General features: G+C 35.7%; 1 protein-coding gene across 1 annotated transcript in view; it reads left to right on the forward strand.

The window, feature by feature from the left end:
- THSD7A (thrombospondin type 1 domain containing 7A) overlaps positions 1-15,245 on the forward strand; it is a 469,954-nt gene that overhangs the window by 282,971 nt on the left and 171,738 nt on the right. The window contains exon 5 of the mRNA XM_059396774.1: positions 14,735-14,890. Coding sequence (XP_059252757.1) covers positions 14,735-14,890 — 156 coding nt within the window. The remainder of the gene's footprint in view (positions 1-14,734; positions 14,891-15,245) is intronic.

A 15,245-nucleotide genomic window follows, 5' to 3' on the forward strand; every position in this document is an offset into this window, starting at 1 on the left:
TGAGCCGAAGGCAGATGCCTAACTGACTAGGCCATTCAGACACCCCTCTGTTTTCATAGAACTTTTTGCCTTATACATACTGAGTCAGTTATTAGTTATTAAGCTTCCAGTTCGTGTTCTGTTTCCCCACTCCCTTTATGAGAATGCCAACTGTAGGAAAGCAAATACCTTTGTCTTTTTTGTTGTCTACTAAATCCTAAACACCCAGATTTAGAGTATGTGCCTGGTGTATAGTAGATGCTCAATTAAATTGTTGGGTAAATTAATTAAGTAAGTATTCATGAAGTACACCTGATCCTGAAATTGTAGAGAGAGAAATTGAAAAATAATTATAAAGGACTGAATAGAGAGCATTAACTAGAATTAGAATCAAATCTGAGACAGGCAAAAATAACTGGATGGGCCAGAAAATCTGAGTGGGCCTGGAACCAAGTAACTCATTACAACAATAGTTCATTTGTAGGGATAAGTAGTTCTGATGTTATGATTCAGAGCTATCCACACGTTGTGCTTTTAGCCATTGCCTCTGTGTTCCAGGATATATTTTATTTTTTAACTCTAAGACATTAGAAGAAAAAACCATAAAACCTCTCCATATCTTTCAGGAAGTTCATCTTCTGTCCACACAATGATCAGGAAATAGGATTTTATACCTAGAGTTCTATCAATGGAGATTTTGAAAAAATAATGGAAAATTTCAGAAAAAAACAGAAAATCTCCCACTGGAGATATTTACTTCTGCTTCTAAATAAGGTGTGGTACACTAGTAACAGGAGCAACAATCCTCTGTGGATAAACTTGAATGAGTATGAGTTTAGCATAGACTTTTCCCCCCCAGAAGAACAAGGAAGAGTTGATTAAAATATGTCAGTGAATTATGGTCACACACGGACTACACTTAAGTCATTATTCATGGATTATTTCTGTCTTCAGTATCCCGTCAAGCTCAGTGTTCTGCACCGAACTGTGTCCCACCTCTCCCAGATCACATGTTGAAGCCCTAATCCTCCTTGTGACATTTTTTGGAGATCCCTTTAAAGAGGTAATTAAGGTTAAGTGACGTCAGAAGAGTGGGACCTGACTCCACTGGGACTGGTGTCCTGCAGGTAGAGGAAGACACACCAGAGATGTGTGCGCCCAAAGAAAGGGCCAGGTGAAGGCACAGAGACAAGGCAGTTGTCTGTAATTCTTGCCAGACCTCTACTCTGGCAATATCTTGATCTTCGATGCCAAGCCTCCAGCATTGTGAGAATATAAGTTTCTGCTATTTATGCCACCTAGGCTGTGGTATTTGGTTATGACAGCCCTAGCTGACTAATACACTTGATCCTCAGAATAATATTTATAGCAAGTATGTGGAGATGGTTGTAGACTTGTTGATTAGATATTTTGATTCTTTTTTATTACTCACTTTGAGAAGTTTGACATGGGTGGTGCTGCAATGTATACTGTTTTTTTAAAAGGAAGGGGAACCCGACTCCATATTTGCAGCATTGCAACAGATGGTGTGCCACCGCCCCCCACCACTCCCACCGTAGTAGGAGAGTGATGTCCTCATCAAGCTGTTGGTATAGTTTGTGAAATTTAAATCTTTATGTGATTGGGACTGCTATGAAGATGGATATTTTGAACAATCCCACATTTAAAAAAAAATTCTTGTCTTATGTGAATCAGGGTCACTGAGAAAAACTATGACATATGTTTGTTCCTATTCTGTTTTATTTGAGTCAAGACATAAGGATAATTTTTTTTCTAGGCAATATGGCATTGTGAGCAGAGGCATATGGACCTCTCTTTGTAAGTCCCTAAAATGACCAGTGGGATATACAAATAGAGAAGAAAATGCATCAGTCCTTGAAACAGAGGTAGAGCCCATCTAGAAGCTAGACCCTTAAAGGAGTTTCTATTTGCTAAGATGATACTGATATAGATTGAAGGAACCGAAGCATCAAGGCAGAGGAATAGCCCCTGTGACATCGAGTAGAGTCTCTGAAAGAAGTAGGTAGAAATGCTGACAGTGCTCTGCCTCATACCCCAACCCAGTAAAGGCTGGAGGCAAGAGCAATAAGACAGACCACCACTCAGTGCCCTTCTGACTCTGCCAACCGGCAGCATGCAGACAGCAAAGCAGCTGGAGTGTGTGTTCAGTCCTTTACAGAGAAGGCGGTTTTCTCAGAAGACTGTTGTATATTTCACCACACAGCTAGTGTTCATGTGCTAGCCTCTTCCCCACCATCAGTCTCAACACCCATACTTGAGAAGTTGAAACTAGAAAATACAATTGAGAAATAAGAAAGAGGAATACTCTCTTCTTATTTTAATCTGGACTTAAATATCCTTGATTGGAATATCTGGGAAGAACTCATCTAATCGTAGGAAATGAATCTGTTGTAACTTCCATTTGACTATAAACCAAAATGGAGCAAGCCTACACCTTCTTTCCCTCTCAAAGAATAAACAGAAAAGTCAAGAGCCCTATGTCAAAGTATTGCAATTCCAAACACAGGGACCACTCTAGCAGCTTAGCTCTGAAACAGTCTAAAATAAGAAAAAAAAATTTTTTTCGATGTTTTGTGACCTCACTCCAGTGTTTTGATTTGCGATCTCAATGCAGTTTAAGAGGTTATCCAAGCAACAAGCATAAGCAAAGAGTAAGCAAAATGTGATTGACTAGGAAAGCCTGGGAATGAAAATCAAGGCTATTGATTTAAGACTTGCACAGAAGTAATGAGTCTGTTGGATACGCACTTTAATTATGATGTAGAAAATGAGCTCATGGACACCTGGATGGCTCAGTCAGTTAAGTGTCTGCCTTCAGCTCAGATCATGATCCCCTGGTCCTGGAGTTGAGTCCCACATCAGGCTTCCAGCTTGGTGGGGAGTTTGCTTCTCCCTCTGACCCTTCCCACCACTTATGCTCATGTGCTTTCTCTCTCTCTCAAAAGTAAATAAAATCTTAAAAAAAAAAAGAAAGAAAGAAAAAATGAGCTCAAGAACTATCCTATGTGCTTCTGAAAACTGTACAGACAGTCCTTGGGGTGTTTCAATTTAGAATTTTTTGACCTTATAGTGGTGTGAAAGTGATATACATCCAGTAGAAAATGTACTTTAAACGTAGAATTTTGATTTTTTTTTTTCAGGGCGAGCAGTATGTGCTATGATATTGTCTCATGATGCTGGGCAGTAGCAGCGAGCTGCAGCTCCCAGTCAGCCACATGACCATGAAGGTCAACAAGCAGTACACCTACAACCATTCTGTACCCATTCAACCATTCCGTTTTCACTTTCAGTATTCAGTAAATTACATGAGATATTCAGCACTTTTATTATAAAATAAATGATAAGCTTATGTAAATTTTGTGAGAATGTTGAAGGTAGGCCAGGCTAAGTAAGCTATGATGTTTGATAGGTTATATGTATTATGACTTAATGATCATTTCAACTTATTTTGGATTTTTTGGGCACATAACACCATACATCAAAGAAGATCTGTGTAATGTCTTGGGTTAATATAAAGAAAAGATCAATTAAAAACAACAGCTCAGTCTGAGTTCATCCTAGCCAGAAAGGACTGCCAGGGAGTTTTGAAGCACATTAAATATTGAGAGGTAATTCTTAACCATTGTTTTGAATATAGTCACAAAATTGATTAAAGAATATTATTTTAAAAACAATGGCCTATATTACTAAAAGGAGCTTGATGGAGTTTATGTCCCCATAGACATATCAACCTAAAAAAGATAAAAGAAACTTCTGTGAATAATATACAAGAACATCTTCAGAAAACTTTAAGCAAGCACTATTACTTGTAGACCTTCATTAATTTTAAGAATAAAGCCTTTCTTTGCTTGACATCAATTCTTGAGAGTAAATTTGTGGTGCCTCTAGGTGACATGTAAGTGGGTGTTGAGTAAACCATCAATAGAACCTTCTTGGAATTAAAACTGCTTTGGTTAAATATACCTTAAATTACTACCACACATTTGTAATAATTAAGAAAAACAAACAAAAAAGTCACTCTTGACACTGTCATTGGCCCTACAGCAGCACCCTTTGGCATATGTTTCCTAACACAATGGTAGGGCTTTACACAAAGACCTTTAATATTTTTTTTTTAATTTTTTATTTTTTATAAACATATATTTTTATCCCCAGGGGTACAGGTCTGTGAATAAAAACAAAGAAAAGGAAAGCAATTTATAACTGATTTTGTTTTTAAGTCTTTGGGATCTTTTTTGTCAGTCCCTATGCAGAAATTAAGATTGAAATCCAAGAGAATTTCTTTGTAATAGTGAATTAGCCCTCAAATGAACTTGGTTAAAGAAACAATGCTATTTCAAGAAAAAGGTGGGTTTTCAGGGAAGACAACGGACAATAAATGCAACATCAGGAGGTTTTGAATGCCTAAAGTGCTCAGCTGTTTTGATAAATGGATGAATGAATTATTCAACTATTGCATTTTTTTCAACCTTTAACCTTAATGTATCTTTGGAATGACTACAGAAAAGGCATATTATTTTACAAATAGGTCTAAAAAATTAGACTGAGCATGAGGATCTCTGATTTAAAGTATTTTGAGAATCCAAATGTACATTTCCATGGTGAGAAACAGTTAAAAATACATGTGTGGCATATTTTTTGACATTGGAACAAAAATTATTTAATTCTTAAAATTCAGTGTTAAAAATGGATGATAATCTAAACTGTTTCTTATTAAAATACTGAGGATTTATTTTCCATATGAATATTCCCACTTCCTTCTGTCACCCCTCACAATAATAACCAAATAGGCTATTTGAAGAACTTATGTGTTCTAGTCAAACCACCCTTCATATTATAGACTTCTGGGAATTGAAGTAAGAAATGGAGGAAGAACATGGCTTCTGCTAATCACCAAAATGTTGTATGGCAGAGTGGCTAAGAGCATGGTCTCTGAAATCTAATGCCAGCTGCCATTAATTAGCTGTGTGATCTTAGGCAGGTTACTTAATCTTTCTGTTCCTCAGTTTCCTCATCTCCAAATTTGGGATTACGATTATAGCCTTGTCATGGGATAGCTGTGAGAATTAATGAACTTTGGTAAATTCAATAGAAGTATCTGTTCTTGTTATTATCAGCATAACTACAAAACCTTTCCCTTTAATAGTAATTTCATTGGACAGGATATTCTTGATAGAAATTTAGTCTTCATTCCCACGTGACACACACAAGTCAGAATAATTTTCACTGATAGACTACCAGGGTTGATGTTGTATTACTTTGACAGCCTCATTACATTATTACATTAAAATGACACACACCATATTAATAATCTCCATTAACTATATTTTTAATTTGTTATGATCTATTTCAAATGTATTTGCATGTGTGTGTGTCTGTATTTATATAGGTTTATTACATATTATTGAAACTCCCTCATGTACCCTTCCAAGATCACAGCAAGTAGTAGTTAGAAATATAACCTGTAGGAGGCAGATCACCTAGATATAAATCCAAAAGCTATAATTTTCTTACTTAGTGACTTAGGGGAAGTTACTTAATCTCTCCTCTCCTTATGTAGTTTCCCCATTTGGGGGATAATTATTCCTTATCTCCAAATGGGGATAGCTGAAATCTCTACCGCCATGGGGTTTTGTGAGAATTAAATAAATTAGTATTTGTTAAGTACTTGGAATACTGTAACATTGCTTGGCACATAGTAAATATCAATAAGCATTTGTTATCAAATGAATACATCCCACTCTATCCACAAGCGGAACTCCTATTCTAATTTTATATTTAATATTCTTTGCTTTTCTTTATATATTGACATATCTATGCTCTTTAACCAAAGACCACCAGAAACACACCTGATTTTGAACAAGTTGGATTTATTACTCATTGAGCAAGGGAGAACCCATACCATGGGTGGCCATGGGCATCTCAGTAAGGGTGTCAGAAAGCACTTACAGGATTTAGGTTTCCGTGAAGTATTTTTTAGGAGAATTTAAATACATGGGCTTTGTTCTGGATTGAATGCTGTAAGGAAGGAAGGATAATAATTCTATGGTGGAGTATCTTGATAAACATTATTGGGAAGAAGGAAGGTCTGAAGGGAGGCTAAAGCTCTAATTGATTAAAAAAAAAAAAAAGAAAGCAGAACTCATTCATATTAGCTGGGAGAGGGAGATGCATGATATTTCTTATGGTTCTTGTAGCATCCTTGTTTTTACTTAGACAAATGAAGTAGTCTTATTTTTTATCTTACTCCATCATAGTCTAGAATGATCCTATCTTATGTGAGGCTCTAGGAAATTGTTTATGTCCAACAGGAGAGCACCATGGCATAGCTCTGAGTGCCAGACCAGCTCCTGAAACAATAAAGACCTAGTTGAAAGTGTCGAGCCAATTCTCAGACAAAAGTGGACGCTCTCCTCTTTCCCAGACTTAGGTGTTTGTTCCAAACCAGGACACTGTTGCTTGTTGTTTATAACTATATACGGACGGCGTCATTTAGTATATATTCTTCTTGAACTTACATTCTTCATTCTTTTGATATATTTGTATGCTGAATCGTATTGATAATTGTGCTCTAGTTCATTTATTTCCACCTCTCTATAGCATTATATAGTATGGACAAGCATAATTTAGTATTCCTTCTTTTTTTTTTGGACATCTGAGTTGTTTCTGAATGTTTACAATTATAAACAATCCTTCAGTGATAATTCCTATCAATATCTACTGAGGTAAATGGCTGATAGTTTTTCCGAGGTATATACCTAATAGTGTTCATATCTTCAACCATAGTTTAAAATTCCAAGTTATTTTCCAGAATGGCTAAAACAACATAGAGTTTTTCCAGCAATGTTTAACTGTTCTAGCAGCTTTACATCTCCTCCAGTATTTGGGATTATCAAACTTTCGAATTTTTGATAAACTAGTGGTTATAAAATGTTATTTCAGATTTTATTTTTCTATTCAGTCTGGTAGTCTTTGGCTTTTAGTGGTTAAAAGTTTAGTCTTTTGTAGTCATTTCTTCCATCTTATTTTATTCTCCTGGTTCCCCCTTTTATGTGTTTTGTTTTGTTTTTCCTTTCTTGACTCCATGTGAATTTATTACCACACTTAATATTATTGCATTGCTTCCCTCAGTTCAGAAGTTATACATCCCTATCCTATTTATATAAAGAGATTACTTTAAAATACGAAGGTAAAGACTCGAATGAATACAATCTGTAATTAATGTATTTATTTTTCTAAGGACTTTAGGTCACCTCTGATTACCCTTCATCAACCTTCATATTATGTAGTCTAATATTTTAGTTCTGTCTTGTGATTCATAACTAACTCTCTGTATTAGTTTTCTGTTGCTACCATAGCAAATGACCACAAGCTTAACACCTTATCTTATAGTTCTGTAAATCACAACTCTGACATGGGTCTCTCCAGGCCAAAATTAAGGGCTTAGGGGAGCTGCAATCCTTTCTGGAGGCTGTAGGGGAAGACCTGTTTCCTTTTTCATTTCAGGTTGTTGGCATAATTCAGTTCCTTGCAACTGGACTACCAAGATTTCCATTTCCTTGCTGGTTGTCTATCTGGGAGTGGTTCTTAGCTTCTACATGACACCCATATTTCTTGCCTCTCCCCCCAATGACTTTCTTTGCTTTGGGTCTCTTCTCTTCCTTCCATCTTATTTATATGACCCATCTGATGAAGGCTCTCTGCTTTTAAGGACTCATGTGGCTATATTAGTCCCGCCTGAATAATTCAGAATGATTTCTGCATCTCAGGGTTTGAAACCTGAATCACATCCTTTTTTCCATTAAGATATATGCACGGGGCTCCTGGGTTGCTCAGTAGGTTAAGTGTCTGCCTTCAGCTCAGGTCCTATCACAGGGTTCTGGGATCAAGCCTCCATGTTGGGCTCCCTGCTCAGCGGGGAGCCTGCTTTCCTTTCCCACCTATTTGTGTTCTCTCTCGCTATCTCTTACTATCTCTCTCTCTCTCTCTCAGATAAATAAGTAAAATTTTTTTTCAATTTTTTAATTTTTTATAAACATATAATGTATTATTAGCCCCAGGAGTACAGGTCTGTGAATCGTCAGGTTTACACACTTCACAGCACTCACCATAGCACATACCCTCCCCAATGTCCATAACCCCACCACCCTCTCCCGACCCCCCTTCCCCCAGCAACCCTCAGTTTGTTTTGTGAGATTAAGAGTCTCTTATGGTTTGTCTCCCTCCTGATCCCATCTTGTTTCACTAATTCTTTTCCTACCCCCGAAACCCCCCACATTGCATCTCCACTTCCTCATATCAGGGAGATCATATAATAGTTGTCTTTCTCTGATTGACTTAAATAAGTAAAATCGTAAAATAATAATAATATATTCACCAATTCCAAAGATTAAGACATGGAGTCTTTGGAGGACCATTATTCTACCTACCACACTCCCCTATTTAATCATTATAATTATACTTTTACATTCAACATTTATTTTTACTCACATGGAATGTTTTCTTTGCCATTCCATCTGGCATCTTAGACCCTGCTTCTGTGTTCGCATTCCTTTTTAGGAGAAATAAGCTCTTTGGAAATTTCCTTAATAGTGACGGTCTTCTATAGATAAGTTTTCATTTCTGTCTTAAAATACCTGCCTTTGTCCCTGATATTAAAGAACTCTAAATAAGCAATTCTAGGTCTCCCACCAGGCCATTAAACTGGAAGTTACGTGACCTGGGATCAATAATGCCCCCAAAGAAGAGGACAGTGTTAGGACTCTAATGCCATATCCAGTGCATGCTGTGTATTTGGAGATTCTTTTGAGGATTTTCCTTTCTTGTAATTCCAGTTGTAAAATTGGAATGCTTTATTTTTAAAATAACATATAGACTTCTGCTTCCAGGAAGATAGAAGAAATGCCATTTTTCCTAATGCTTTTGCTAGATTAATAATATGTATATCCTGATAATTCCTAGCAAACAAACCATAAGATGCCTCTGAAAGTTGGAGAGAAGGAAGGCAAGCTAGAGCTCTTAATACTCAAGAAACAACAAGGCCGTAAGTTCCCTCGGTTGCTGTCTGCCTCCTGTATCTCGGATTTGGTGTGAAAGAAGCCAGCAACCCAGAAACACTGGCAGGTGGAGATTTTTTAAAAAGTCCTAACAAATGCCTACTCAGGCAATGTTATAAATTGCTTCTAATGCAATATTAATATTGAAATCTATTTTGTATCTAGAATAAAACCTAAACTCCTAAGGAGAAAAAAGACACAAAGTGGTAGAGTGTATTACAAAATATGACCCAACTATACATGTTTTGCAAGAAACTCACCTCAGCTATAATTAACAATATACCCAGGTTGAAAATAAAAAATGGAAGTCAAGCTATCATGAAAATATTATCCAGAGAAAAGCAGGAGTAGTTGTATTAAAATCAGGTAAATTAGCTATCAAAACAAAAAAATTATAGAAACTGAGAAAGACATTATACAATAATAATTTGTCTCCCACCAAGAAGACAAATCCTAAATTTGTATGTCCTAAACAATATACTATAAAATATGTGAACAAAAACTGATAGAACTAAAAGGAGAAATACAAAACTTCACAATTAAAATCAGAGATGACTACATTCTACTTCCAACACTTAATAAAACAACTAGGCAGAAAATGAACAAGGATTTCAAAGAAATGAACACCATCTCATTGAATAGAATCCGGTAGGCATTTGTAGAGCAGGCTATCCAACAAGAATAGAATACATCTTCTTTTCAGGTGTCTGTAGAACATATACAAAGATAGACCATATTCTGATTCATAAACCTTAACAAATTTAAAAGAATTTAAATCATACAGAGTGTGTTCTATGAGCACAATTGGAATCAAATTAGAATTCTGTCACAGAACGATAACATTTCTTCAAATCTTCAAACACTTAGAAAATAGAGGACATACTTTTAAATAATCCATGCATGAAAAAGGAATTCTCAAGGAAAATCAAAATACTTTGAACTAAATGAAAGTGGAAATATATCAAAATCTGTGTAACATAACCAAAGCAGTGCTGAGATGGAAATTCGTAACACTAAATGCTTACATTAAAAAAGATGATAAGACAGAAATCAATATAATCTGAGCTCCCAGTTCAAGAGCCATGGAAAAAGAGAGCAAAAGAAGATGACAGCCAGCAGAAGGAAGGAAATAATAACAGTAAGAACAGACAGAAATCAATGAAATTGAAAACAGAAAAACAATAGAGAAAATCAGTGAAACAAAGAGCTGATTCTTTGAACAGACCATTAAAATTGAAGCTTCTAGCAAGGCTGATAAAGTAAAAAGAGAAAAGACACAAATCACCAACATCAGGGAATGTCAGTTTAACAGGGGATGTCATGTAGACCCTACAGCCAGCAAAAAAATAATAAAGGGACACCACAACTTTATACACATAAATTTGACAATGTAGCTAAATGGAAGGAATCAAAAAATCAAAGTGGAAAAACACAACCTATTGTAATTTGCTCAATCTGAAATGGATTAGTTTTATCCAGAAAATAGGAGAAGAGGGGACAAAGACAGTACAACAAAAATTCACCATTTTTATAGGCTAAAAAAAAAAAAAAATCAAGTGGTAATATTAGTCAATGGAGAAGAAGTATTTGACAAAATTCAACACCTACTGATAATAAAAACCCTTAGAAACATCCTCAGTTTGATCAAAGGCATCTACAAAAACGTATAGCTATCATTATACTTAGTAGTGCAAGCTTGAGCTATTCTTTCCCTAAGATTAGTAACCAAGTGGCTCCATGTCTTTCTTCTCTGTATGTCTTCCCATGGCCACCTTATAAGGACATCAGTAGCTGGATTTAAAGCTCATTCTAATCCAGTGGGACCCCACCAGCTAAATACGTTTGCAATGGGGCGCCCAGGTTAAAGCCTCAGTCTTCAGCTCAAGTCATGATCCCAGGATCCTGGGATCTAGCCCCGCATTGCATCAGGCTTTCTGCTCGGCAGGGAGCTTGCTTCCCTTCCTCTCTCTCTGCCTGCCTCTCTGCCTACTTGTGATCTCTGTCTGTCAAATAAATAAATAAAACATTTTAAAAAATTAAATTAAAATAATAATGATAAATAAATAAATACATTTGCAATGACCTTATATCCAAATCGAGTCATACTGTAAAATTCTAGTAGACTGAATTTGAGTGGGGGAGGGAGGCATGGGGAGACACTAGTCAACCCAATACTGTACCCTGGTTGTTTCAGTGTCAGGATTCTGGTTGTGACATTATACTACAGGTTTGCAAGATCTGACTATTGAGGGAAGCTGTGTAGAGGATACATAGGATCTCTGTGAAGTTACAATGTCATGAGAATCTATAATTATCTCAGAATAAAACACTAAATTTTAAAAATCATATATTTACTATTCTCAAGGGTATGTATTCAGAATATCTCACTGGGCACGCTGCTGGAAACAAATACCTGGTTTTCTTTCTATACTTTTTTTCCCATTGTAATGCTGTAAACATAAAAATACAAAAATATTTCAAACCTACAAAAATGTACCAGTCTCATTTTTTGTTTGTTTCATTAAGTCCAGAAAAGTTTGTACATTCTTTTATGGCCTCATAAAGAATGCAATGCACAAATAATTTATACCATTTAAATCATATGCAAACAATAAAATGTGCCCTTTATTTTTAAGAGATCAATAATAAGACTTTAAAAAAATTTAATAGAAGTTCTGTGAAACTTGTACTGGGTGAATAATTTCTTAAGTAATAAAATTATATAAAAGTAATGACTGGATCATTCTAAGAATTTCAAATCTCAACATTTGAGAATATGGGTAAACATTGCATTCTGTAATATAGTAGTACAGGAATTCTGTCTCACAGATTAAACTAGAATCCAGTAAATTTTCCTTGAACTGTCCTTTATTTCATTTATTGAATCAACAGTGATTCCAAATAATTCATGGGCAAAAATAGAATTGACTTAGGGTTTTTGAGGAGCTCAGCTAGTATCTGTGATTTACCTCAGTCAATATATACTGTATTTACCAACAACAACAAAACTAAAATGAAAATCACCAAAGGAATAGATCATATACAACAAATATATATATTCAAATATGTATTTTTATAAAAACATCTATAAAGTTGAGGTTATTTTTCAATAACTATTATCTCACTATTGACTTGGTTAGCTTAGCAGAAGATCTGAAGAGTATTTTGCTTCAGGCAGTATTTTCTCAAGACTTTATTCATCACATTTATCTTTTGATAGCTCAAGAAGATTCTTTTGACTGGTTATTCTATTTGATTCATTCAAAATATACCAAAAGCTAAAAGCTTATTTTTTAAAAAATGACCAGATATTAGAATGTTTTAACCTGTTTCCTTGATAAAACCGGTTTCCCTCCTAACGTTTTCAACCTCAGATATTCCTCACAATTGCATGGTCAAGACAGACTTTGTAAGAGTAGACTTCTCTTTGTAGTAACTGTAATTTCCAAAACAATGTAACAACACTAAATTTTAAGTTAATTTTAATCTATTGAAAGAAAAAAATGGAGACTTTTCAGGTAATAAAACATACAATTGTTAATTAAAATGTTAGTGTGAAAGACTCTACAAGTGAAGAAATTACATTTGTTAATTTGCAGTTATAGGAGATTTTCTACATATTGTACCCTACATCAGTAAAGGTTCTCCAGAGAAACAGACCATTAGGATATATGTTTAGATCTATAAGAAGAGACTTATTATAGGAATTGGCTTGCAAAATTATGGAAATGGTCACTAGTGTAATTCCTAGTTTTCCAGAACCAGGAACTCTAATGTCCAAGAGCAGGGGAAGATGCATTCCACAGCTCAAAAATAGAGAAAGAGATTTTACCCTTCGTTCACCTTTTATCTCTACCTGGGTTCTCAATGGATTGGATAGTGTTTCCCCCCACCCCCATTGGTGAAAGCTGTCTTCTTTACTCAATCTGCTGATTCAAATGCTACTCTCTCTCAGAAACATCCTCACAGACACACCTAGAAACGTTTTAGCAGCTTTGTGGGCATCCCTTAGCCAGACAAGTTGACATATAAATTAACCACCACAAGACTCATAAGCCTATAAGGATATTAAAAATTGTTTTCATTTTATGTGAAATATATATCACTGACATCATTTTCTTTTTTACATTTAAAGAGGTGAAGCATTTATTTCTGAATTTTCTGTCATTAGTGTGCCAAATACTTTCGCTGTTGAAAGCAACAAAATTAATCATTTTTGGCTATGGCTGATATTACGATGCACAATAGCAACAATTCCAGTAAACTTAAGTGAGAATGCTGGTAGTGTCCAGAGTAACCAAACTAGGAGTGCCCATTTATTTTCACTACAGTGGCTGGCATGGGGGGTGGGAGGGAGAAGAGAGAGATTAAGTCATGTACTCCTAGGAGAAAAAGAAAAAAAATTTGCAGAATATTTTTCAGAACTGAGAAACTATTTTAGGAAGAGGGGTTAATGTAATAGCCTTCAGGTAACGCTTATGATTGTGTGTGTGTGCATGCAGAAAATTGAGAGATGCATGATACCTACAGTTTGCTTTAGAGTTTAAACTATAAGCAAATATATTGAGTACATTTATATAAAGTTAGGATCATTTAGCCTAAAATATCTTAATTTCTCTATGAGCTTCTACGTGTAACCCATGTGATTGGAATTTGATAGTTCTTCACATAAAGAGAATAAGAATTATCTAAGACCTCTATTATTTCAGTCATTTATGTACAAGGGTCAGCCTTCCAAATTATCAGATGAAAACAGCAGCTAGCTTTTATTAAAGGAAGTGGCAAAGACATTTGCTTCTTAAAATCTTTAAAACAAAAGCAACTATAGCTTTATATTATATAATATACTGCTAAACTTGATTCTCTTCTGCTTTCCATACAGCTTCAAATAGCTCTCCTAGTCATTTTTATCCAGAACTTTGGATGCATTTGACATTAAGTGTCAAATGTGGGTTCCACACAAACTAGCTGAACTTCAGGCATCGAAACAGAAGGGAAAGCAAGGGCAAGCAATATTTATTCACAGATCATTGGTCAACATATGAAGAAACGTGGATAATTCTAAATTAGTCACCTTAGCAGTTCTGAGATTTGGATCACATATGCAGATAATATATTCTGTAAAAGTTCTAGAAAGTATCTGGTGAGTCATGTAGCTGGGGTAGAGAGAGATGCACCATTGGTGGCATGCGCTCTTCGTTATATCTACTGCTTGCCCTTCTGTAGACCAAAAGAAAAGGGAGACTACTCCACCAGAAGCCACCCAGTAGAGACTTTTTCCATATATGTTATAGCGGTAGGCCCTCTCCCACTGCGCTCAATCCTCTGAAGTGGATTCCATTTATTTAGAATCCAAATATAGAATTGTAGAGATAAAATTAACCTTAAGGCTTGTTACACCATTTAGGAAAGTTAATCTTGGCATTATTAAATCACCAGGCTAGTAAGTGATAAAGCTGCTGATCAAACAGTCTCCGAGATTTCTAGTCCCACTTCCTTGAACTACACTATTCTGCTTTTTCCCCACTCCCTCTCCTTCTTTTCTAGGATGTAACTAAGAAGCCATGGAATAATATCTTGGTGGCACTTGTCCTTCTCTGTACACACAGAAAAATCGTATTGTTGACCATGGCATTTTGTTTAATTCTTAAGGGATCTCTGTATTTTTTTCTAAACAGCCTCAAAACCAGTGGACTTGAACTCATGCACTGGCCCTGTCCCTAATACTACACAGCTCTGCCACATTCCCTGTCCTGTTGAATGTGAGGTGTCACCTTGGTCGGCTTGGGGACCTTGTACTTTCGAAAACTGTAATGACCAGCAAGGCAAAAAAGGTATGTGCTAGTAACATGGCATGCTTAAAACTCCCATCAGTTGAGTCAGACACGAGTTATTTTAAATAATACCATCAGTGTGCCAAATACTTTCGCGGCCACTATTACTCTCTGTTACTTGTGCTTATTCATTAATCTGTGGTATTTTCCAGAATGGCTAAAGAGTATTGAATGCAAAAGATGAATAAACCTATTCTGAGGTTGGTATCAGAACATTAAAACTGAAGTTAATGATCTAAATCTTTGTCCCCTTATCTGTAAAAGGGATGTAATATCTGCTACTGAAGTTTTCTCTAAAGATTCAATGAGATAATAAGCATAAAGCACTCAATTCAGTGCCTGATCCATAGCTAGT

The sequence above is a fragment of the Mustela nigripes genome, chromosome 4, assembly GCF_022355385.1.
Source record: "Mustela nigripes isolate SB6536 chromosome 4, MUSNIG.SB6536, whole genome shotgun sequence".
Classification (NCBI taxonomy): domain Eukaryota; kingdom Metazoa; phylum Chordata; class Mammalia; order Carnivora; family Mustelidae; genus Mustela; species Mustela nigripes.